Source organism: Hippocampus bargibanti, linkage group LG10 (assembly GCF_051943395.1).
Source record: "Hippocampus bargibanti isolate YZ-2025 linkage group LG10, ASM5194339v1, whole genome shotgun sequence".
NCBI lineage: Eukaryota > Metazoa > Chordata > Actinopteri > Syngnathiformes > Syngnathidae > Hippocampus > Hippocampus bargibanti.
The window spans coordinates 16142689-16168857 of record NC_142743.1 but is presented as its reverse complement, the minus strand read 5'-3'; the positions used below and the strand labels follow the sequence as shown (position 1 = coordinate 16168857).

Genomic DNA, 26169 nt, shown 5'->3' with positions numbered 1-26169 from the left:
ACAATTAACATGGTGCACACCTTAGCTGCCATTGGCTGATGCTTGTTGTCTTCAAAACAAACGGCGCACCTCTCAAAATAAAGCCGTCAGTTTTATCATATTTGTTAAAACAACAGTTGTCAAACTGTAATGGTTGATCAATTACCTTATCGAATGTCATATTCTGGTTATTTTAGCAAACCAATTGATAGCGGACGTTGATTAGCCTGTTTCCTGTTTTATCTACTGTAAAGCATTAGCTAGCGCCGGTCTACTCTCAATACTGTTTTCAAAAAAAAGTTGATAGTTCGCAAATCTGGTCGTGCTTTGTATGCTCGAAACCAAAGCAATGCTATATTTTGTTCCTGGTTACATTTGACGCGTTTGCGTGATTATTTTTTTTAATTGCCTCGATCTCCTCTTGGGTGTCTCAACATGGAAAATGAGGTCGAATTTCTTCCTGATCAAGGTAGGCGAAACTCAAAATGAATCACAGCGAACAAGAAATGAGTCAAGCTATTTTAAGAGGGAAAACTACACTACTTTGTGTTCTCAGTCCATCGACTGAATTCTTCTCTTGGTCGATATCAAAATTATGGGGATGCAAGTAGCAAACCATCTCAGGTATACACGAAAAAAAATATATATTTTTTTTACATTTCACTTTTCTAATATATTTCGCGATGAATGTTTTTGCGTTGTGTGTATGGTCTGGTGTGTGCAGAGATGTCAACATGCATGAAATGTTCTCGTATACTTGAATTAACTTAGAATAATGTGAGTACAGTAGTATATACTGCCCTCTAATGCAAACATTTTCCTCTCAGGTTAAAGATTCAAAGAGGACAGAGATTGATTCTCTATCGCTCTCTGAGCAGAGGTCTGAAATAACAGTTACATTGTCTCATTGTACATTTTAGACACAATTTTGTCACACATTGTTGAGATTTGTAAGGTTGGAATATATGACTCGTCAAGTCATAATTAAACATTATTTTCCTATCTGACAGTATAATGGCTCCGCTGATAGCTGAGTATGATCGCCACATTGATGAAATGTCTCAACAGCTGCAGAAATACCAGGTGAAAAACACAAAATGATAAATTAACAAAACGAGGCTGTCAACATTATGGAGAAAAAGTAACTTGCCTCTTTAATCATGACTTTAAATGAGTTAAATTTGTAATTATATTGGAACTGCTCAATGGACATTGTTTATTTTTTGTGGACTTGTATCTGACCGTAGCTCACGCAAAATGACAATACAACATGATATTATGTTAATTCATTTCTTATTTAAATTTGAATGATCTTATTGAAGAAGATTATTTTCAGCCCCCTTCACAATTGTGTTCACACCATTGTCTATTTCAGTTTTTACAGGAGCCTCAAACACTCAATGTACTGAAATGCATCTTCAAAAAATGTTTATTTTTGAAATTTGGTGCTGGAAATGTGGAAACGGTTTTTCAATAATTTGGGATTTTTGAGGATGAAATTTATTGTTCATGTTTTTTTTTTCTTCGTTGCTCTGATAATACCTATTTATTGTTAAAATGCTGTTGAATGTGGAGATTTATGTGCTTTGGTTTCATACACTTGACTTTTTGTCTTCAGGTGTCCATGACAGATGTAAAAAAAAAGTTGGAAATTGTTATCCAGGAAAATGAAAGGTATCTTACTTCTTTTAGTGTTTTCAGTGCAACTGGCAAGTATTTGCAGCACTTCCTTTTCCATCTTTTATGTTACAGCCTCATTCCAAATTGGAATAATATACGTTTCCCCCTCAAAATTGAACGCACTGTACCCCACAGTGAATGTTTATTTTTTTTATTTTACATTTTTCTAATTCACGTTTATAAATTAAACCAAAAAAAAGAATAGCATTTTTGCTTATGAAATCCCAATAGGCAAATGAATAAATGTTTTTAGGGGGTTTACATACACACACAACTTGGTCGTGATTATTTTGCAATCCACAAAATTCTGACTATTGAAAAGTTTTGTATATAGTGGATATCCATTGTAGCATTGACCTTCCTTTAAATCTGTAGTAATTTCAGTCATTTTACTGATGAATGTTCGGCAATACTGTATTTGCATGACTATAATCAAACTATTTGATTGTAATATAGACAAGTGATATTATTTTCACTCACCTGGCAGGCTGCACGCAGAACTGAGGGAGTCAGTTGAGAAGCAGCTTCAGTCAGTCTCAAACATCCCTGGAGTGGAGATGAGCACTTTCGAGGAGGAAGGAGTGGTTAAAAATCTGCAAGAACAAGTCAAGCTTTCGGAACAGGTAGTCGTATTTTCATTTGTGATTACAGTACTTTCTGATTGGATTCATAGCAGATACGTTTTTCTCTTTTTTGATACAGAAAGGAATTCAGGTAATATGATTAGAATTAAAGGAAGCATTTGAGATTCCAGTTAATGTTTCATATGTCAGCTCTCTTGTCATGTGCCGTTGATGTCCAGCTGCCTGCTTCATCTACTGTTTTGATTAAGTGGTTGATCTGGATTCCTACATTACCTATGGTCATGAGTTATGGATCATGGCGTGATAGTTCAAGATTGTGGATTCAAGTGGCCAGAGTCCACCCTGCAAGATGTGTCGGCTCTCCTTTGTGATAGTTTGACAAGCTGCGTCATCCAGGAGTTGCTCCGAGTCAACTTACTGCTCATCTGCTTATTATTTTTGTTGTTGTATGGTTGATGACCCTTTCTCTTCAAATGGTTCATGGCTTTCAATGTGTTCTGTGTATTTGAATAGGAGCGGATGCAGGCCATGGAGTTGTGGCAGACAGCAGCACTGGAACTCGATCGGCTCCAGGGGTTCTACCAGAAGAACATCACTGATAAGCAGAGTGCTGATGCTAAGGAACAGCAGCTGAGGGTACTCCTCATATTCTGACTTTAACAGCAAATGTGTTTGGTGCTGTACAATATTACACTTCCTACTGTCTTAATATCATGCTTATGATTCCTTTTTTTTTTGGTTAATGACAGCAGCAGTCCAAAATCTTTTTTGCCCCACGGAACGGTTTAATTTCAGACAATATTTTCAGGGATCGGACCTGTAAATACAGGAAAATAATATAACTTGACTGGCATGAAAACTGGTATTTTCTAAACACCACAAACACAAATCATGACATAATAATAATAATAATAATAATAATAATAATCTCATCTCATTTTCCGTACCGCTTATTCCTCATTAGTGTCGCGGGGGTTGCTGGAGCCTATCTCAGCTGTCTTCGGGCACGAGGCGGGGGACACCCTGAATTGGTTGCCAGCCAATCGCAGGGCACACAAAGACATACAACAGTCACTCTCACACTCACACCTAGGGACAATTTGGAGTGGTCAATCTGCCTGCCATGCATGTTTTTGGAGTGTGGGAGGAAACCGGAGGACCCGGAGAAAACCCACGCGGGTCCGGGGAGAACATGCAAACTCCACACAGGGAGGACGGACCGGGACGCGAACCGGCGACCTCTGCACTGTGAAGCCGGTGTGCTAACCACTCGACTACCGGGCCGCCCCTAATAATAATAATAATAATAATAATAATAATAATAATAATAATAATAATAATAATAATAATAATAATAATAATAATAATAATAATAAAATTTCATTTATAAGTGCCTTTCAAAACTCTCAAGGACACTTTACAGTGACAGGATATTTTTTTCTGCGGGTGAGCAGCGTTGTATCTGGCCATAACATTCTCTGGTTGCAATGGCAACATTTAAATGCACTCAAAATACAATACACTGCAAAATTAGAATTAAAAATACCACTCACCACCGCTGCATATTATGCATAGAGGGCTTGTTGAAGTCGGACTCCACATACCGTCTATTTCTTGAAAATTTAAGGCGACTCTTCGGTCACCTATCTTCCAAAGACGTTTGTTCTTTCCTCATTTTGCGGCCTTCTGGTTTTCACTTTTAACTGTAGCCTATCACTTGACCGAGAAGCGCACCGTGACCTATGTCAAGTGTGACATAGGTCAACTAATGTAACAATCTGTTACTTTTTCAAAATTAATCTTTCAGGTTCTGACATAAATAAAGAAGTGATGCAAGTTATTTATTCATTATTTACAGCCCTGTAACAAATGACCAAAGGACTTGTACCGTTCCGCGTCCCACAGCTTGAGGACACTTGATTACAGAATAGTAGGATGGCTGATCTTATATTTTTGAACATGTTTTTGACATACCTCACGTTTGCATCCAGTACAGCTAAGTATTTTTTCTAGGCTCATAGCCTTTGTTGTGTTTCTGGTATTGTATTAAAAAAACCTCCTTCTTAGGGTATTATATATAATTTTTGAAAAGCCAAAGCCCATACAACAGAAACTTGCCTTCATAGTGGCACCCAAGTTAGGTAGGTCTTAGGTTATGAGACCTGACAAAGTGCAGTCAATTTAGGTTGAGGGTGGAGTATCTGCAACCTACCCTAACCTAAGTTCATTGTTAGTCTTAACAGCAATGATTACATTAAAATAAATTTGCAAAGCATTTAAAACCACAGTACTTTACAAACACTTGTTTAGTGTACCTGCATACAAATTAACACATTTGTCAGGTAAACATGGTCAAAGGTGTTGGAGCACAATGCCCCCTCAACATTTATGCCTGTCCCCTTATACATGCCTGTCCCGACCCGGCCTATTTCTTAAAAGTGAAAGATTTTGATCTTACCCTATTTAAATTATGAGGCAAATGCAAACTGTTTTTATTGTCACAGGATCAAATCATAACTAATCACCAGCAGACACACCATCTCCAAGTGACAAACCAGGAACTACAATTGGTATGTAATGGCAATATTATGATAGTACTGTACTTTTCGTGGATAATTTGTAGCTCTCAAATGTATGGACCTGCAAACAAACAGCATACGGGTACATATGGAAACTTGACTGGAGTCGGATGACACAATTCTTAACATGTGTTTTTAATGAGGATAAATAAAGCTTATCTGATATGTATGCATTTGTGAGAGAACAGTTGCAAAGCAGCATTGCTGGAAGTTCATTTTGAAAGTCAACAACAGTTTGTTGTGATTCAAAGAGGACAACAAGAACAATGCTCCACAAATGGCAAACGTGTGTCTCTTGTCACACACAGACCAATCAACAGCTATTAAAAACTGTGACAGAGCAGAGTACGGAGATGGAGGGATTACACAGCCAGCTCAGGTAACTAAAAAAATCCAAATCCAATCCAATCCAATCCAAAAAATGTTTTGATTTACAATACCTATTACAGAAGTTCATTGTCCACGACTATGTTCTGCCTACGGTTGATGGGTTGAGAATCCAGCAATTCTGATGGCTGTTATACAGTCATCTACTAATTAGGGATAACGATTCGGAAAAGTAACTATTGACGCAATCATTCTCTGTGTATTGTGTTGTAGAACGACCAAAGGTGATTTGGGGTCAGCCACAACCAAAGTGGAAGAAATGAACAAACAGCTCCAATTAGTTCAGCTCCATCTAAAGCGACAGGTGAACAAATGCATATTTTTAGAATCTAATAATTTGAGTGGACTTGTTGAAACAGTTGTTTTATTATTTCAACTTGTGTAGGATCATTAAGGCTGTTGTTTTACACACATTCAACGATTTAGAATTGTGCACATATGATTTGACATGACTGTACATACATATGTACTCATATACAGTATGCCACTTAGGCATTGCCACTATTTTGTCAAGGCTGGTGAAAAGGATTGTCTGACCTTATATTTGTGGGGGTTTTCTTCGTTCAAAGTTGCATGACAGCCGCCTCCTGCTAATTTATAGTTGACTGCCCCTTAATTTTTTTTGGTAAAACTTATAATGTATATGTGGACTCTGTATTGTATTTCTGCGGGTTGGTGGCATGCAGCTCATTCTCGCTCGTTTAAAATTTGAAGAAGGCTTTTATGCATGTGTGCGGCAGAAGCATACAAACGTTAGTGTGTTTCTCCCTCCCTCATTATATGTTGGCTGTTGGCTGGCTTTAAATGTTGCCAATGAGAGGACATTCCACTTAAAGTAAACTGTTGCCTTGCAACATAACCCTGTTTAAGCAGAAGAAGGTAGCTGGATACTATAGGTGAGCCCGTAGTAATAAACTATGCACATATTATATCCATCTAGGAGGAAGATCTTGTCGAGGCTCGCAGCAGAGAAGAAGCAGCAGAGAGACGAATTCAACAGCTTCAGTCAACCATCTGTCAGAAAGAGACCAGGTAAGTACAAAAGAACTGTAGCTTCACCTGGACTGTCTTGTGACATGAACTCACTTTATTCCCTGACAATTTATTTTACTGCAGTGGTGCCCCTGAAATCAGGGATGAGAATGTTCTGCCGATCTGCGGATTGCCGACTTTTTCAGACCAAAATGACCATTCACGAGAAAAGCGCAAATCCGTTGAGAAAATTTTGGTGTGTGTGTGTGTGTGTGGAGGGGGGACTCCACGTTAGAATCCAAATGCTGGCACAAGCACGACTATCATATTCTGTACTTGAGCTCCTCGTAATGTAAATACTTACGTTTTGCGACATGAACATTAAAACCTGTTTGCGGCAGATGACTGGATTGTACAACCGAGTTTTGCTGTCTCATGACATTAGCGGATTAGCAGTAAATCGAGTTTCACCATTGCCATGCTTTCCCCATCGGTTTTCACAAGCCGTAGTGTAACTCAACAGTTAGCTGGTGGTAATGGCGCATGCGACATAGGTAGATACTCAAGCGACGTTGCGTACGATGGCGAAAGTGTTAGAAAAGAACGATGAAAATTGACATGAGTGCTGGTATCAAAAACTGTTTTAGATGGGTAAGTATTTTTATTGTTCTGAAACGTTGTGCTTTATCTGTACACGTCATTTTTTTTGCTCTTTCAAGCATTTACATTCTAGATCATATGGTACTATATTATTAAATGTTCCCCATTGTGGGACCAATAAAGGGTTTCTGATTATGTTTAAATTGACAATATAATCTTCTTCTTTTCCTTTCGGCTTTTCCCTTCAGGGGTCGCCACAGCGAATCAATGTCCTCCATCTAATCCGGTTTTGTGCATTATCTTCTCTCACGCCAGCAACCCTCATGTCCACTTTGACAACATCCATAAACCTCCTCTTTGGTCTTCCTCTCGGTCTCTTGACAATATAATTATGTATACATATTGAAGAATGAAAATTCATTCAGAAGTGTGTGTGGCAAATGGTGAAACTCGCCCCCTCAGCCCCCATCGGGGTGTTGCCCCTGCACCCTAATGGGGGCCTATGGCCCCCACACTCCCGCCTTTTTTTCCAGACTTTTTTTCTCATCCCTGTTAAATAGATCATGATATATTCAACTCAGCTCGCAAAGTCTGTGAACGGCACTGAAATGAAAAACAAAAATTTGACTCTGGACTGTCTGATTGACATACCATCATATTCACATTGCATACAGCATCAAGTATGAAGAGAGGTTAATTCTGTTATGCAATTTACTCCAAAAAAACAGTGCTGTGAAAGTTTTTTGTCCCCCTCCTCATTTCTGTGTACTTTGCATTTGTGTCACGTACAAAGGTTTCAGTTCCGCAAACAAATTTTAATATCACATAGAGACTACCCAAGGAAATAAAACACACTATTTCTAAATGCTAATTTCATTTCAGGCCCAAAAAAACCCAAACGGCAAAGAAAAGTGTGGTAAGTGGACCAACCAGCGATGAGCGAGACTCATCACCAATTCTTGCAAAAGCTGATTTCAATTATTGCCGCCAAGGGTGGCACAACCCGTTACAAATTCAGAAAGCAATTACTTTTTCACATGGGGAACCATAGATTTTGATTGGTTTTGGGTCTGAAAAAAATTAATTAGCATTTAGAAACTGCATTTTGTATGGCCTGTGTGCAATGTTCAATGTGGTTTGAACTGAAACATGTGTTTGTGTGATAACTTTGCAACAAATACATATATAAAACTCTCTGGAATGACCTGCCACTGAACATTCAACAAGCCCACTCAGTGCCTATCTTGAAAACCCGTCTCAAAACTCACTTCTACTCTTCGGCATTCGACTCAGTATGATTCCAACTTGATCTTGATTTTACTCCTTAATGCTTTCTACTATCTTTGTGACTCCTTTATTTCCTCTCTACGATAGCCGTTCATGTTAAGCGTTGTGTTACAGCTTCAGCTACTGTATATAAAGCACTATATAAATCAATATGTATTGTGTAGAAATAAGGAAAGACGCTAATACATTTTCTACGGACCTCTACTGTACATTATAAGAATCAAAGATATTTTTTAATGAATTCATAAATAAATAAGATGGATCATTTGACCTTGGTCATTTTATAAGTGTAGCCACACCTATTCTACAGTATATAGGATGTGGTACAATATACCCAGCCTGTTTTTTATTCCTCTCTACACAAGCACACCTGCTCAGCGAGCTCAACAACAAGCTTTGTAGAAGCCTGAGAACAATCCCGATCATTTCAGGATTCAAGTGTGCTGGAAACGGGAGACGTAAAACAGACTCTCGAGGTCCAGACTTGGGTACCTCTACTCTAAATGTTTATCTATCTACAGTAGAGGTCATTTTTACAGTTAACAGATAGTTTACCATCTTTGCATTGTGTAGAATTGTTCCCCCCCTTGCATGTGTTTATCTTACACCGTCTTTTCTGGTGTATAAGGCGCACCCAAAAGCCTTGATTTTCTTCAAAAGATGACCCTGCGCCTTATACACCGATGCGCCTTATATGTGAAGTAATATTGAGCCACAACAGGTCTACCAACTACTGTCAGCAGCCACTGACTCCATTTCCCCCTGTAGAAGAAGTTGTGCGTAACCCCAGGCTCTATTGTAGTGCCTTATAATGTGATGTGCGTTATAAATGCAAAACTTGTATATATTTATATATTATACAGTAAAGTCTCGTTATATCGATATCGGATATATCGATAGTCCCGGTTATATCGATACTATTTCTATGCACGCACGGAGAAAATTACATGCAAACAGGGTCGGATATATCGATAGTCCCGGTTATATCGATATTTTTTCGGACTCCCTTGAATATCGATATAACGAGACTTTACTGTATTTGGAAAACTTATTTCATTTGCCAAGGCTCAAAACGACATCCCAAGAGGCAGAAGATGTTCGAGAAGAGCAAACCATGTGGGAGCAAATGTCAGGGAACCTTAAGGTCCGATGCACGAGCTTGGAACAAGAGAAGTATGATGCTCTGGATAAAGTCCGAGAGAGTGTGCAGATGGCTGAAGAGGCAGTGCTGCAGAAGAAGGAGGTAATTTGTGCTCTTTCATCACGAGCAAGAATGTGGCCGGTCTATGTACAGTTCTCTCCAAAAGTAAAATAATTACAAGCTCAATTCCTTTGATTTAATTGAATACTGAAGACATTTGGGTCTCTGGTGGAAAGGTGAATGTCAGATAAACTCCAACCTTTTATTGTATGGTACTGTATTTACATCTTGTGTTAAATCACACACACAGCAACTTTGAGTTGAAAGCCACGAGAAATCTAGTCTGGTGAAGTCAATGGGTAGCAGACTTGACACAGTTGTTCCAAGTAATGGCCATGCCATCAAATATCAAATGATATTCACTTGGACGTTAATTTATAAAGCAATAATGTTAATCTAAATATATTTGCTCACTTGAAAAGCCGCTGGCATCCAACAAAAAGTGTTCTTTCATGGTTGGGTTCGGTACCTGTAACAAGGACTGTAACAAGAACTACTGTCTTTGAGTGATCTGAACTCAGACCCAAATTTTAAGAACCACTTAAAAGCTATGAGTAAATAGAGAGTAGCTTGAATGAAGCGTTTTCTGTCTCGGTCTACGAAAAATGTGTTTTTGCTTTTATTTCAGGTAGGCCTTGAAAAAAAAAGTCTTCACATCAATGCTGTATGCTTTTTGTCCTTAGGCTCTTTTAAGGGAGAAGCAGATGATGGAGGAGCTTGAGAAGACAAAGAAGGTTATTCCACAGCTGATTAACGATGCCGCTCTCCGCACCAAAAAAGAGGTGGGGGTATTTCTGAATGCTCACAGAAGCACAACTTCAATGGGATTATCTCTGCGGACATTTCTATGATGCACTGTTTGTTCCGCCATTCAGCAAAGATTCCTTTTCCCAGCAATGGCTCAGAAGATACATGGAAATAAATTGTCAATATGTTAAAAACTTATTTTTCAAACTTGATGCTGTTGACGTTTTGTGTGACTGGAGAGTGAGCTCTCAAGATGTGATTGAGCGAGTGGGGAAAGACAGACAGAGAATGACACACGCTATGAGCATGTTGTTCAGCAATTTCAGAATGGGACTCTTCAGAGATTTTCCAACTGTTAGAAGGTGTTTGTGTTTGAAAATATTGTTTGTGTGTCTTGTCCAGTGTGAAGTGAGTGCATTGCACTTTAATGTGTGATAATGCTCATTTATTGGTTAAGTTTAAGTCCCACTGCCACTGATGGACATGTTCTAACATTAGCATTAGCTGGTGTTAAATTGGCCTGTCATTCTTGCATGTGTGCCTTCTTAAATAAGTTGCCTTTTATCATTTTTGTGTATTTGAAAAGCACATGACCATCGAGGTAAAAACGAGACAAAGTTGTTGTTCAAATGAAATTTGATTCTCAAAGCAGCTTTGCAAAGGGGAAAAATAGATATTATATTTGGAAAGGTTTTGCATGGATTTTGTTTATTTCACTGACACCAAAATCAAACCAAAAGGATCAGTTGCATTTTCAGAAATCAGGATAACAATTGTGCCAGTGTTGCAAGAATAGTTTGACGTTACAATTATGGAACTTAGTCTGACTCGAAATAGAAATCATAGAATTGTAATATAATATTTAATTTGATGTTATTGTACTGTATACAATTTCAATCAGCAAAGAAAAGTTTTTCTTCCTGTCTCGTTACATTGTGTTTAATCCAAAGTTTCTTCCTGTATTTGTTAGGACAGCTACACTTTGTAAAATAGTGAAGCTCACTAAAAATGTCTTTAGATGAGATTATTTATTTGAGAATTAAGTGACGAACTGTGATAAATTGTCTACAATTTATCACAGTTACTGTGTGACCATGAATTTCCATTGTACAGTATACACTGTTTTGGAGCTGAATGAATGACACATTTATGTTGAACAGGTGGATAATATACGCAAGCAATGTAATGCTGAGCTTCGTCGTATGGCCGAGGAGCTGTCTTTAATGCAACTGGTAAAAATCCTCCCGACAAACAGAAATATGTTTCCAAATAACCATTAAATTTCTTTCAGTCTTTACCACTCTGCTTACTCCACTAACTTATTGGTTGTTTTGTAACATTCCCCACCTGTTTGCAGGAGTGTGCTGAAAAGGAATCTCAGTATGAGAGGTCTAAGCGAGAGAGAAAAGCTTTAGAGGAGGAACTGGCAAAGGTATATTTGTAGGAATGTTAACAAGGGGCTCAATATTATGATTTATAAATTAGAACAGTTATGACAAAAAAATGACTCGAGCAGTCATTTGATTGGCATGTCTTCTTATTGACTCTGTGACACAATAGTCACTGTACTTTCTAGTCTACAAGGCTGCATTCGGCTGAAGTGACTGACATAAAATATATTTATTTTTACGCAGATGTGCCGCATTTAATATCGTGGCAGTTTTTATATTACCATGTTACCGTTATCATCTACATCTCTTATTGATTTACACTGAAACAGTGTTAGTCACACCTTTTGTACTATTTTAATTATTCCTGTGGCCTTTATAACCAGGAGGTTGATAATGTTTTTTTTTTTTTTTTTTTTTTGCTTTTTTGTGAATAGTTGGTGAAGGAAGATCGGGCTGAGCCAGAGCTTGGGAAATTTGATGTCCTCCACCAGAGGTGTCTTACAGCAGAGAGGATGAAAGATGAAATAAGCATCACTTTACAAAGTACACAAGGGAAACTAAAAAAGATGGAAATGGGGTAAGTGGAAGACTTGAACAGTTCAGGCTTTTCTTCAAAAAGAACATGCTAAAAAGTTTACCAACTGGGTGAAGTAAAAATAAAATAATTGTCACAAACTGTGTTTTATAAGTTATTTTAAGTTTTTTTTTTTTTTTTTAGATAAAATACCGGTAGTCATGATGTCTTTTGGGGCTACTTCGCCACTACTAGCGGCGTCAGTGACCCTTGAACTAGTTGTACCACACTGTCTAATTCTTCCGCGCCATCGTTCCATATTTCTCATTTTAGCTATACTGAAGAATTGTCCCGTAGTCAGGAAGAAGTGCAGCGGCTGAAAAGTTGTTTGGCCACAGCAAGAGAGGACTGCGTCAAAATCAGTGATGAGCGACTGCAACTTCAGCAAGAAAACTTTCAGATACGCAAGGAAATGGATGAACTGCGGAAGGCCTCCTTGCTTGCCCAAAAGAAGGCCAAACAACAGGTAGCGGAGAAGAAAATAAATCAAATGCCATTCTTTACATCCTTATTAAGTGACACAGAACTAGAATGAAACAGGAGTCCCCTGCCAGTCAATCAGGATCAACTTGGAGATCGACCACAAGTAGTTTAGTTTATTTAAATGTGTTTTTGTGTTAATTTTCTGGGATTTTTTTTGTTAGTGTACACTGCAGCCTGCGCACCTGATCAATCTCATGTTCCAAAAATATATACTAAAAAAAGGGAAGAAATGAAAACTAAAACTGTCACCTTTAACCCTACTGTGGTGCATGAATTTGTTTGTGGTCCGCAGATCAGAGTTGTTAAGATACAGTAAAGTCTCGTTATATCGATATCGGTTATATCGATAGTACTGCTTATTACGATACTATTTCTATGAACGCAAGGAGAACATTTACATGCCGCAGGATCGGATATATCGATAGTCCGCTTATATCGATATTTTTTCCGACTCCCGAGAATATCGATATAACGAGACTTTACTATATATATATTTTTTGTCTATTCTCATTCAAAACTTGCAAATTGTTTACTGTGCTGCCTTTTCCCAGGTGTCACAGATGGAACAAGAGTACAGCCTCAAAGAGAAGACTCTTAGTGCACAAATGAGTGACATGGAGGAGAGCAACCGCAACTCAAGTGCTGATCTCATGCGCCTTCTCACTGCGCAGAACAAAAGTATTCAGCGTTGGAAAGACGAGGGAAAGAACATGGCCCAAGCCTTCGAAATGAAAATTAAAAATATGAAGTGAGAACCAATGAATTGACAGTTGAATTAACAAAATACAGTATTTCAAGGACCGGAGTACAGCTCCTCTGCTAGTCACTTTGATCACAAACTGTTGAATTGGCGACTGACTACTACAATGCATTATTGTGCACATTGGAAAATTATAGGAAATTTAGCAAAAAAATAATACCTAGGGAATTGTATCATTTTACCAACTTTGTCTAATCAAATGCAACCAAAGTGGGTATCACCATCATAACACTGTAATGGCACTCCGTCATTGTCATTCTTCATTTTCTTGTTCTTATTTTTAATCTAATTTTCTTACTTCCTCTGGACAATTGTCTTACATGTTTATTGATTTACTGTGTCCTTGAGGATCCTGAAAGATGCTTCCAAATTGTGTATTATTTTTACTATTATTATTAAATATAAGAAAGGTATATAGGGTCATTGATAATTCAAAATAGATATTGATAAATAATATAGAAAAAAATTAAAAAGAAATTGTTGCATACCAAAAAAAATTACTTTCATTGGATAATATAAATTCAATTTATTTCTATACAGTTTGTTAAGTAGAACAATAATAGCCATATTGCATTATTCAGGACTCATGTTGCAGATCACATTTTTCCTAAATTGTGCAGCTCTATTTAAAACTACAAAAGGGCTGAAAGACAAAGTGAAATCTGTCATATCCGCCCATCACATCCGTGAGGTGTCTTGATGGCTTCTTTTGTCTTTCAGGGCTGAGCTGAATCAACACAAGCAGCGGTCACATGAGTTTGAGCATCAGCATGGAAATAATCTCAAAACAATTGAAGAGGTGTGTAAAACAGTTAAATTATGTTCATTTTTGGTGTCAAGAGTATCACATGTTGGAGGGAATCCTTTAAACACAGCGGCTTTTGATCAGCAAGTTTTGACAGCCTCACTCTACCATAAAATGTGGGGGGAAAATGAAACGCTGTGAATACTTTCCGGATGCACTGTTGCTACATTTGTACAACAAGAGAAGTTAATTTCGCTGTACGGTTGTTGAAATTTTTAGCGTTGTAGTGAAACTATGATCATGTCAGTGCAATTGAAGTCTATACGTTGTGCTTGTGCAGTATAAGAGACAGTTAGCAGAGTATCAAGAGAAAACCAGTCGCCTCCAAAGACGATTGACTGATGTTGAGCAACGAGCAACAACTGCTTCACAACAGGTACAACCAGTGGGCTAAGCCGTTTTTTTTTTTTGGGGGGGTGGGGTAGCCAAGGTGGCAGGCACATCACTTCAGTCAAGGGTCGCCGTGCACACGCATACGTCATTATTTGTGACACCATCAGGTCAAAGTTTCATGAAATAAAATTCACACCAATCTAGAACAATGCACAGAATCAAGCGGGAAGAAGTCAAAGTGAAAAGCAATGTCTTGCTGAGCTTCATTTACTAGGAAATGTCATCTTATTTGCCATTGCTTTGATTTTGTGTCTCATTGTCGACTTCAAGGCCCATTCATTCAAATCATATTAAAAAGCACAACACAAAATTCTTCATTGTTCACAAATCCATATGTTGCTGTTTACTTTGGTTGGTTCTACTTTGTTGACGCGTGTGCGTTCACATGTTGGATCTATAATATGCATTTTGTTTCATGAAACCATGAGTGTGGGTGATAGGATAAACAATGACTTCACAGCCAAGTTTGGTTGCTATGGTATGAAAATACTGATTTTGATTGACGTTGGCTGTAAGAAATAGCTTCACCATTAAGAAGAGTATTTTGGGTGTGCACGTATGAATCAATAATGACCTACATCTGTGTCCTTGTTTTTGTTGCCAGCAGCATGTCAGAGTACATTTTAAAATATTTTTTAAATGTTGAGTTAATGCAAATAGTAACATCTTTTATCTGTTCCCCTTCACAGATTACAGTTATGGCATCCAAGCAAAGAAAAATGTACTTTGGTGAGCCAAAGCATGAAATAACGGCACTTTCGACACATTTATTAGACCCCAAATAAAAATGTGTCTCTTGTCCAGATCCCAAATTTACAAATACAAATAATTAATCCAGTATGTATTGCCATAACATCAACATTTGTATATCAATGGATAACTAAGAACACCACATACATGAATATATAATTGTGTGTTTTTTAATGAAGATTAATAGTGTGAAATATTTTCTATTTTGGGGCCGCAAGCTTTTAATACGGACCACTTCACAGGGTAAATTGTCCCGTTGGCATTGATATTGTGTGATTTGTTCTTCACAAGTATATCTGTTTACTAATTTGTTTTCATGCAAATCTATTTTATATACAATCATTGTGTCATTTAAATGAAAAAAACAAGTTGCACTGGTTTATGTATATCACTTGTGTTGTTGCCATTGGTGGGTATTTTATTTACTTGTTGTGTAACTTTTATTTACAGTATTTCCACGTTTTGGTCAAATGTTCCAAATGACCAATTGACAAAATGAACAAATTAATTATCCCACTGTCACCCTCATTTTAGAATTCAGTTTCCGTTTTAGAAGAGGTGAAATTGTTTTTTATTTATTGGTTTGATCAAAATCCGATCACTGTGTTTTTTTTTTTTTTTTTTTTTGTTTTTTTTAATCAATTTAACAGATTTTTCTAATTCACCAGCTGGCCCAGTCCATCTTCACTGTATGTGTACCTTTCTGAATTTATCTGCTATTTCAGCATTGTTTATTCTGTGGTGTTTTCTGGTATTGTACACAATCAACAATAAACATATTTTTACCTCTGGACATTATTTTTTTCTTCTTTTTTTGTAGCGAATAATCAATACTTTTACAATTTGTTAGTTTTTTTCCCCCCTGGTGCACACATTCTGTAAATGCTGGAGTACATGAAGGTGTAGTGTACTGTTGTCATTTTACAGTTGATCAAATGCCGTAAACCCATTCATGCAAACTTCTTTAAAAACGTACGTGTGCTTGAGGACTGGAGAGGTGTTTGTCTGCGGAGCTTGTTGAGAAAACCTTATGTTGCTAAGAGACTGTAAACGGGAGCTACTGGCGTAATGCTGACGCGATACTTGACGGTTTTATAGACTTATCCTGCTACAAGAAGGTAGGCTCGTCTTAACACTGATGACTTGTGGAATGCCCCGATCAAGAAGTCTTCTTTCTTAACGTTGGGATTTAATTTTAACTTGTTTTGGCGTTTGTTGATATTAAAAAGCAATACAGTGAATTATTGCTCAACATTGATTGTAAGTTATCGTTAATTTAAAAAAAAGCATTAAATAACCGTGCAATAATTGCCAAAACCTTTGCCGACCTCGCTTTTTTGGGGGGGTGGGGGTGGCGATGCAGATGTGATCTTGCGGAAGCGTCTCATTTTGAAATGTATTAAGTATTGTAATGGCCCTCGGCGTGTTAAAAGGATGCGCGCAGTCGCTGGCATAGCTGGTCAATGTTTTATTAAACAAACGTAGCAGTGAACACAGACATGTGGGAGTTTTGCTGCTCGCCACAACTCACGCCCATGCTCTCCTTCCTCAGACTCGCGGACTGTTTGTTGAAGGCTCCTCCCTTGTCTATGTGAGGTCACGCTTTTCGACGAACCCAGCCCTCAAACATGCAAATAACCAGCACCGGACGTTACTAAGTATTTATGCATTTACTACATTCAATCCGTCAATCTTGACCACGGTCTTCCCAAAATATTTGATCAAAGAAAAATCGATGAAGTAGTTTACGGTTTCCGATTAATGTACAATACACGTTCAGAAAATTTACGTAAAGTACGAGGCGGATTCGCCTCATCTGAAATCTACATTCAAAATAAATATTTGGGATATTGCAAATTACGAGTCTTAACATGCAGGCATGACATCAGGTCAAAGTTTCATGAAATAAAATTCACACCAATCTAGAACAATGCACAGAATCAAGCGGGAAGAAGTCAAAGTGAAAAGCAATGTCTTGCTGAGCTTCATTTACTAGGAAATGTCATCTTATTTGCCATTGCTTTGATTTTGTGTCTCATTGTCGACTTCAAGGCCCATTCATTCAAATCATATTAAAAAGCACAACACAAAATTCTTCATTGTTCACAAATCCATATGTTGCTGTTTACTTTGGTTGGTTCTACTTTGTTGACGCGTGTGCGTTCACATGTTGGATCTATAATATGCATTTTGTTTCATGAAACCATGAGTGTGGGTGATAGGATAAACAATGACTTCACAGCCAAGTTTGGTTGCTATGGTATGAAAATACTGACTTTGATTGACGTTGGCTGTAAGAAATAGCTTCACCATTAAGAAGAGTATTTTGGGTGTGCACGTATGAATCAATAATGACCTACATCTGTGTCCTTGTTTTTGTTGCCAGCAGCATGTCAGAGTACATTTTAAAATATTTTTTAAATGTTGAGTTAATGCAAATAGTAACATCTTTTATCTGTTCCCCTTCACAGATTACAGTTATGGCATCCAAGCAAAGAAAAATGTACTTTGGTGAGCCAAAGCATGAAATAACGGCACTTTCGACACATTTATTAGACCCCAAATAAAAATGTGTCTCTTGTCCAGATCCCAAATTTACAAATACAAATAATTAATCCAGTATGTATTGCCATAACATCAACATTTGTATATCAATGGATAACTAAGAACACCACATACATGAATATATAATTGTGTGTTTTTTAATGAAGATTAATAGTGTGAAATATTTTCTATTTTGGGGCCGCAAGCTTTTAATACGGACCACTTCACAGGGTAAATTGTCCCGTTGGCATTGATATTGTGTGATTTGTTCTTCACAAGTATATCTGTTTACTAATTTGTTTTCATGCAAATCTATTTTATATACAATCATTGTGTCATTTAAATGAAAAAAACAAGTTGCACTGGTTTATGTATATCACTTGTGTTGTTGCCATTGGTGGGTATTTTATTTACTTGTTGTGTAACTTTTATTTACAGTATTTCCACGTTTTGGTCAAATGTTCCAAATGACCAATTGACAAAATGAACAAATTAATTATCCCACTGTCACCCTCATTTTAGAATTCAGTTTCCGTTTTAGAAGAGGTGAAATTGTTTTTTATTTATTGGTTTGATCAAAATCCGATCACTGCGTTTTTTTTTTTTTTTGTTTTTTTTTTTTTTTTTTTTTTTTTTTTTTTTTAATCAATTTAACAGATTTTTCTAATTCACCAGCTGGCCCAGTCCATCTTCACTGTATGTGTACCTTTCTGAATTTATCTGCTATTTCAGCATTGTTTATTCTGTGGTGTTTTCTGGTATTGTACACAATCAACAATAAACATATTTTTACCTCTGGACATTATTTTTTTCTTCTTTTTTTGTAGCGAATAATCAATACTTTTACAATTTGTTAGTTTTTTTCCCCCCTGGTGCACACATTCTGTAAATGCTGGAGTACATGAAGGTGTAGTGTACTGTTGTCATTTTACAGTTGATCAAATGCCGTAAACCCATTCATGCAAACTTCTTTAAAAACGTACGTGTGCTTGAGGACTGGAGAGGTGTTTGTCTGCGGAGCTTGTTGAGAAAACCTTATGTTGCTAAGAGACTGTAAACGGGAGCTACTGGCGTAATGCTGACGCGATACTTGACGGTTTTATAGACTTATCCTGCTACAAGAAGGTAGGCTCGTCTTAACACTGATGACTTGTGGAATGCCCCGATCAAGAAGTCTTATTTCTTAACGTTGGGATTTAATTTTAACTTGTTTTGGCGTTTGTTGATATTAAAAAGCAATACAGTGAATTATTGCTCAACATTGATTGTAAGTTATCGTTAATTTAAAAAAAAGCATTAAATAACCGTGCAATAATTGCCAAAACCTTTGCCGACCTCGCTTTTTTGGGGGGGTGGGGGTGGCGATGCAGATGTGATCTTGCGGAAGCGTCTCATTTTGAAATGTATTAAGTATTGTAATGGCCCTCGGCGTGTTAAAAGGATGCGCGCAGTCGCTGGCATAGCTGGTCAAGGTTTTATTAAACAAACGTAGCAGTGAACACAGACATGTGGGAGTTTTGCTGCTCGCCACAACTCACGCCCATGCTCTCCTTACTCAGACTCGCGGACTGTTTGTTGAAGGCTCCTCCCTTGTCTATGTGAGGTCACGCTTTTCGACGAACCCAGCCCTCAAACATGCAAATAACCAGCACCGGACGTTACTAAGTATTTATGCATTTACTACATTCAATCCGTCAATCTTGACCACGGTCTTCCCAAAATATTTGATCAAAGAAAAATCGATGAAGTAGTTTACGGTTTCCGATTAATGTACAATACACGCTCAGAAAATTTACGTAAAGTACGAGGCGGATTCGCCTCATCTGAAATCTACATTCAAAATAAATATTTGGGATATTGCAAATTACGAGTCTTAACATGCAGGCATGACCTCATTGCAGGACCTGTTCAAAAAAAATTCGAATTACAGTTGATTTGTACATTGACGACGCAGTGGAAAGCTAAATCTGGCAAGTCGTCAGAGGCTTCCACTCGCGGGCGTTCGCGTAACGTTCTTTTGTTTGGCACATTGGCGCGTTATCGGCGCGTGTAACTTTTCATGGCTGATGTCAGTGCTCCTCTGACGTATGTGCAACCACCCACAATTAATGTGCATGTATGTCTGTTTTGATTCTGCTCGAAAGTGCCCCGAATTTGTTTAATTATGAGTTGAAAACAAAGAACTCGTGACTCGGATCCATCCTATCCGGCAGCCAATCGCACATTGCGTGACGACTTATTTATGTTTTATTTTTTTAACCTAAAATGGAATCGACATCCAAATGTCCTTCGTCTGGACATAGCGGAGAGGATGATTGCATGGGTAACAATTTGACAATATATAAATTTATGGTTATTTTTGGGTTTAGGGTTATTATGTCTTCTATGTAAAGTGCAAATAATAATCAAATACATTGCCGAATAGATGAAACACTAACACTGCTGTTCATTATGTGTAGCACTTTTTTAAATACAGCAGCATATTCCTATTGCAAATACTGTGTGTGTACTTAATGAGAATTGAAGTATTGTTTTTATAGTCATTTTGCGTATCTTGATTGTGATTGCGAGCATTTCAGTATTCCAGATGTAGATACTAGGCATCCCTAACAAATATCAGGCACCTCAAGGTCTAAACTCCAGCCACAATAATAAAGACGTTTTTTAAATTGTGAATTAATATGCCCCTACTGTACTGTGTAACGCTGAGCATGATTAGATTTTTAAAGGCATATTTTTTCACATGAATTTTCATTACACTTCAGTGATTTGACTGTGTGGGTGGCTATATTGCTATGGCTGATCGGTGTCTGTCTATTTATATGCAGCTCGTACTGTTCAGTACCTAGCAAATATTCTCCTAAAATTACAATAATAACAATTTAAAGTACATAGTGTATATGAGTGAAAGCATTGAGTGAAAGCTGGCGTGTGTGGCTACCACTGCTCACCCGCAGAAAAACTGATCCTGTGACTGTAATGTGACCTTGAAAGTTTTGAAAAGCGCTTATAAATGAAATGTATTATTATTATTATTATTATTATTATTATTATTATTATAATGCCCCCTTAACATCTTATTTCAGAGTTTGATGTACCACAGCAGCAAAGTTCCACCATGTTACCTCCACTCCATGAGAAAGGCACACAGGTATGAGGAAACAACATCATGAGTCAAGTGATACTTTCGAAGAATTCCCACTGAGCATTTATTTGCTCAATTTAATTAACTTCAATGGTTGTAACATTGAGGCACATGCTGGACCAGAGATGAGCATGTCTGCCTCCCAGAGTTAGTGTAAGATATTAAGCCCGAGCCCGAACCCGAGCCGAATGTCAGGTCGGACTTTAATACCTGCAGGTCGGGTCGCCCTGGATTTTTTGGGCCCGATCTTACCTCTACCCAAAGTGGAAGTTCAAATCGAGGCTTTGGGCTTCCTATTGATACTTTGCGTGTTCTTTACGTGCTTGTGTGGTTTTTCTCCAGGTACTTCTCTTCTCGTATGAATGCCTATTGTGTCTGTTTCTGCACTGTGATGGCATGTCAAGCAGTTCAGGGGATACACCATCTAGGATAAACAGAGTGATGAATTATTGTAATTGTTATGCCTTGTCTTCCTCTACTGATGTCTTTTTTTGCCCCATAATGTAGGCATTGCTGAAGAGACGTGTGAAACGGAAATTGCCATTGGAGGAGCACGTAAAATCCCAGGAAAAAAGGTATTTCCCAGGCTGGCATTCTCAAGTGCCTTTATCCGAAGAAAAAGAACCACCGCAGAGGCGCATCGTACCATCGCCTGTCAAACTGCCTCCATTGCAATGCACCGCCAAGGTCAGTGACTGTGAGGTAGATTATAACAAACAATCAGAGGACCCTCTTGTGACAAAAATCCCTCAAAATTGCAGTAGAAGTGGTTGATTTGATATTTGGTCGACTTGGCCTTTTCCACTGACTTGAGGAAAGTTGCTGCAACGAAACAGTATGTGTGCTTTCATACAATGAATTGTGTGAGAAAATACAAGTTGGATTCCGTCACAATTGATTCACATGTACTATGACTACTGTGAGCAAATTATGTTTCAAAGCCCAGAAGAAATTTCAGTTTTTACAGTAGCGTCCATCAGTGCCCAAAATTAATAAATGCGCTTGAAAAAAAGTTTAGATTTTCCTCTTGTAAAACAAATTGGTTCTACATTATTGAAAATAAAAGCAACATCAATTAGGAGCTAAATAATACATCTTAACTGCAGGTGCCAATAACAATGAATGGAAGTGTTATTTGTTTTTTGTTTTTTTGCTCTCCTAGTCTCAACCTTCCCTATATGGAGCATCAACCTCTTGTCCTGTAAAAAGACCTTTTTCCTTGAAGAAAGACGCAAACCTGGAAATCCCTTCCGAAGTCAGAATTTTTGAGCACAGCAAGGATGACTATACGATGGTTAGCAAAGACGGCGTATTGTCGACTTGTCGGGAAAACTTTGACTTTGTCAGCCTTGAACGGTTTGAGGAGGAATATCAACTGCACCGGAAGCTGGTCCTCATCCCCTTCTTTGCTCGCTTCAAACTATTCAAACCTTTCTATATCTGGCATAAAAAAGTCTGTGCCAAGAAGATGCACGTGGCTCAAGAGGCTCTCAAGGAGAATTTGTTCATGATCAACCCGGTAAGAAGACGAAATCTCTCTCTCTTTCTAGTTAAAAATACAGTGGCAACAAAAAGGATGTGTTCCTCTTGGAATTTAATGTATTGTTTCGAACAAATTATCATTGTGATCTCCTCTTCATTAAAGTCAAGGTCATTGAGACATATGTCTAAATTAATACCGGGAATCGATGAATCGATGTCATATGTACTTCTTTAAATAATAAAAATAATAATACATTACATTTTAAGCGCCTTTCAAAGCTCTCAAGAACACAGACAAGCGTGGGTACGATAATAAATCAATAAAATACAATCACCAATAGAATGCAATAAATAAAATACTATTATAAATAGAAACAAGAGAGAGAGCTACAGAGACAATGCAATTTTAAATAGGTGGGTTTTGAGATGGTACTCGAATGTGGGAAGAGAATTGATGTTACGAATGTGGGGAGGAAGTGAGTTCCAAAGTTGTCGAACGTTTCTCTTCTCATCCAAGAGGCTTTGTCAGCGGGTCCCTGCTCCAACCATCGTGCTTACAACACACTACTGAGTTTGTTACCACCATAGGCTTAGTTATGCTGATGAGGTGATACCAGGGCAAATGGGGCAATCAGGCCATTCGTAGACCATAATCGGTCAGGACAATTGAAGTAATCAGTGTAGCATCAGGAAATTGTCCTTTGCTCCCCCCAACATTAGAGCAGGGGCCTATCATAGCAGAGCTCTGGCACCGCCACTTCTGGACACTAGGGATATATATACAGTAAAGTCTCGTTATATCGATATTCAAGGGAGTCCGAAAAAATATCGATATAACCGGGACTATCGATATATCCGACCCCGTTTGCATGTAATTTTCTCCGTGCGTGCATAGAAATAGTATCGATATAACCGGGACTATCGATATATCCGATATCGATATAACGAGACTTTACTGTATATATATATATATATATATATATATATATATATATATATATATAGGATGTGTGCCCTATACTCCGGTGCGCCTTATATACCGGAAAATACGATACTGCAAAGGTGTGTGAAAATGTGCCAAAATGTTTGCTTTAGATTAATTTTAAACAATATCATTAAACCTTGTCCCCTGTCTCTTCAGGATCTAAGTATGGCCCTGTCAGACGTCTGGAAAATGTGTTACCAAATCAGAAGTACAAACTTGTGTCATATTGAGAAAAAACACACATATACTCTGCAGGAATTTTATGTAGCTCAGTACACCCAAGTAGAAGAGGTATGATTGTTTATTCCTGAACATACAAGTTTAGCATGTTTTTAAGTGACTCATATGATTTGTGTGCCCTCCTTCCCCTCAAAAACTCTTCTATCTCAATGGTTTGCTTTAATTAGGCACTGATTGACCTGCAAAATTTCCAAGACCTGGTAAAGGAAGTGACACTGTGTTCCTGTAGCAGCTTCCTGTCAGATCGTGTGTGCATTTTTATTGCCTTGATTTTTTTTCCCCCATATTTGGAGAGAAAGTGTTTTTGTAGTTATTTAGCTGTTTGTTGCAGATAGTGACAAGCTGAGTGAAATCCAAGTTCTATTGGGAATTAACAAGGGCTTCTTCTGTCGTCGCCTCAACTGGTACGGTTCCTTGTTTTGTTTTACAATAATAATAATAATAATGATAGATTTCATTTCTAAGCGCCTTTCCAAATACTGAAGGTTTTTGTTTCCATTCAACGCCTCGCTCAAACTCAATTCCTTCCTCCCTCATCTCGCACCCACACAGCTTCATCCGACTTATTGACTATTTGGTGGTCAATACTATGCACACATTATTCGTGAGTGCAGTGGACAAGCTTCTGGCTGCATTCAAAGAGCAGGTTCGTCAAATGCCCAGCCATGATATCATTCAAACGTGGGGCCAGCAGCTGGAGACTGCTGTCAACCCAACTGAGGAAAAGTTGGATCGAAAGGTAGGGTGTTCCCTCTCTATCATTACCTCCATTTTTTTGTTTATTTTGTTTAGTAAAAGGTTTGTTGAATTTGTAGGCTATGGAGTCAGAATCTTCCCACAATAAACCAATGTTGATCAGTGAACTGATTTTAGACACAAATGCGCTGTACTACAAACCCTCTGAAAAAAACTTTCAGGTACAAGAAAGATTCAGAAACCATTTCATAAATTGATACTAAACTCCAATAGCAAATTAACATTGTTGTTTTTTTTTTTAATTTTCCCAGGAGACTGTTGCAGAAATCATTGCAGAGTTCCAGAATACTGTGTTGTCTGTTGAAACACTAACGGAAGATCCAAATTTCATTTCACTGTTAAGTCATGAGTCATTTCAGGTAGACCAATAATGCTAGTTGTGATTTAGAATACACTGTATTTTTGATGTATAGTTGTGGTCAAAGGTTTACATACACTTGTGAAGAATATAATGTCATGGCTCTCTTGAGTTTCCGGTTATTTCTGCAACACAGATTTTTCGCTGATAGAGTCATTGGAACAAATACTTCTTTGTCACAAAAGCATGATGAAGTTTGGTTCTTTTATAACTTTACTATGGATGGACAGAAAAAAAAGTGATAAAATATGCTGGATCAAAAATATACATAATACAGCAGCGCTAATATTTGGTAACATGTCCGTTGGCCATTTTCACTTCAATTAGGAGCTTTTGATAGCCATCCACAAGCTTCTGGCAAGCTTCTGGTTGAGTCTTTGACCACTCCTCTTCGCAGAATCTGTCTAGTTCAGTTACATTTAATGGCTTTCTGACATGGACTTGTTCCTTCAACATTTAAGTCAGGACTTTGGGAAACCCATTTGAAAACCTTAATTCTAGCCTGATTTAGCCATTCCATTACTACTTTTGATGTGTGTTTGGGGTCGTTGTCCTGTTGGAACACACAACTGCACCCAAGACCCAATCACTTAGAGCTGCTTTGAAATGGCTCTAAGTGACTTTCCTGACTTGTTCAAGTCAATGATGCACTTTTTCAGATCCATGCTGAGCTCCTTTTACTTTCCCATTGTAGCATTTGTGGGAGTTTGCATCCAATGAGCCCTAATTAAATGGTCTCAGAGAAGTCACCAGCTATAGTCACTCATAATCACTCACGAAGTTAAGAGGCCGTGCTATGAAGCTCATTTCGCTGACACAACTTTCTAATTGACCAAAATTGCTAATTTGTGTTTCTGTATGTATAATTTTGACCCAGCAGATTTGATAACTTTTTCTATTAACCATTCATAAAGTCATAAAAAAACAAACTTCATTAATGTTTTTTGTGACAAAGAAGTATCTGTTCCAATCACTCGATCCGAGAAAAATCAGAGTTGTAGAAATAACTGGAAACTCAAGGGAGCCATGATATTATATTGTTCACAAGTGTATGTAAACTTTTGACCAGAACTGTATGTTGTTATTTAATGTCTGTCTCTTAACTTAAGAGTCAATATGAAGAAGCTCCCTGTTTGGCATGGATCATTGAAAATGATGGATACATTAAAAGTATCTGTCAAAAAATTAAGGTCAGTGCCAATTCACGCGACTTCCTGTTTCTGAAGTGAAAGTCCGGGTGAGACGATTTTGTCTATTTTCCCCTTAGGAATCACTGGAGTTCACATTTGAAGCTGCACGGGTGTGCTCGCGTATGTTTGATCGTTTTCAGCTGTTTTATAAGGAGAATGAAAGTCTAGATTTGAATGCTCTACGAGAGCAAGACCACGGTATGGGCTTACTGAATCGAGTACATGATTGAAACCCATATGAGAATTTTTTTTTAAATCAAACCTTTCTTTTGAAGACTTTGTGCGACTGTTGAGTGT

The 26169-nt window shown here is 37.8% G+C and overlaps 2 protein-coding genes across 3 annotated transcripts; both read left to right on the top strand.

Moving 5' to 3' along the window:
- The first annotated feature begins 24 nt into the window (after positions 1–24).
- LOC148892677 (sodium channel and clathrin linker 1-like) lies at positions 25–15965 on the top strand. 2 transcript variants are annotated; one of them, XM_089006735.1, is made up of 21 exons: positions 25–448; positions 536–603; positions 807–859; positions 990–1062; positions 1598–1653; positions 2147–2282; positions 2757–2879; positions 4748–4813; positions 5131–5201; positions 5423–5513; positions 6150–6241; positions 9134–9311; positions 9953–10051; positions 11177–11248; positions 11374–11448; positions 11842–11984; positions 12255–12447; positions 13016–13212; positions 13945–14023; positions 14310–14405; positions 15112–15965. In XM_089006735.1, exons 1-21 carry the CDS (start codon positions 415–417, stop codon positions 15205–15207), a joined length of 2091 nt encoding a protein of 696 aa, XP_088862861.1. In that variant the 5' UTR covers positions 25–414; the 3' UTR covers positions 15208–15965. The 2 variants fall into 2 exon arrangements, with proteins under 2 accessions (XP_088862861.1, XP_088862862.1); XM_089006736.1 differs by lacking the exon at positions 536–603.
- Positions 15966–17377: 1412 nt separating this feature from the next.
- LOC148892676 (dynein axonemal heavy chain 6-like) lies at positions 17378–26102 on the top strand. The gene is made up of 10 exons (XM_089006476.1): positions 17378–17432; positions 20803–20867; positions 21369–21548; positions 22024–22380; positions 23485–23619; positions 23736–23814; positions 23900–23972; positions 24121–24307; positions 24384–24485; positions 25950–26102. Exons 1-10 carry the CDS (start codon positions 17378–17380, stop codon positions 26100–26102), a joined length of 1386 nt encoding a protein of 461 aa, XP_088862602.1.
- The last annotated feature ends 67 nt before the right edge of the window (positions 26103–26169 follow it).

Bases quoted from the DNA above. Each gene is read 5' to 3' on its own strand.
- LOC148892676 (XM_089006476.1), top strand. From the start codon at position 17,378: ATGAGTGTGGGTGATAGGATAAACAATGACTTCACAGCCAAGTTTGGT. The intron at 17,433-20,802 runs GTATGAAAATAC...ATCTTATTTCAG, and splicing joins AGCCAAGTTTGGTTGCTATG to AGTTTGATGTACCACAGCAG. The intron at 23,620-23,735 runs GTATGATTGTTT...TGCTTTAATTAG, and splicing joins AGTACACCCAAGTAGAAGAG to GCACTGATTGACCTGCAAAA.
- LOC148892677 (XM_089006735.1), top strand. From the start codon at position 415: ATGGAAAATGAGGTCGAATTTCTTCCTGATCAAG. The intron at 449-535 runs GTAGGCGAAACT...TTGTGTTCTCAG, and splicing joins CGAATTTCTTCCTGATCAAG to TCCATCGACTGAATTCTTCT. The intron at 604-806 runs GTATACACGAAA...TTTTCCTCTCAG, and splicing joins CAAGTAGCAAACCATCTCAG to GTTAAAGATTCAAAGAGGAC.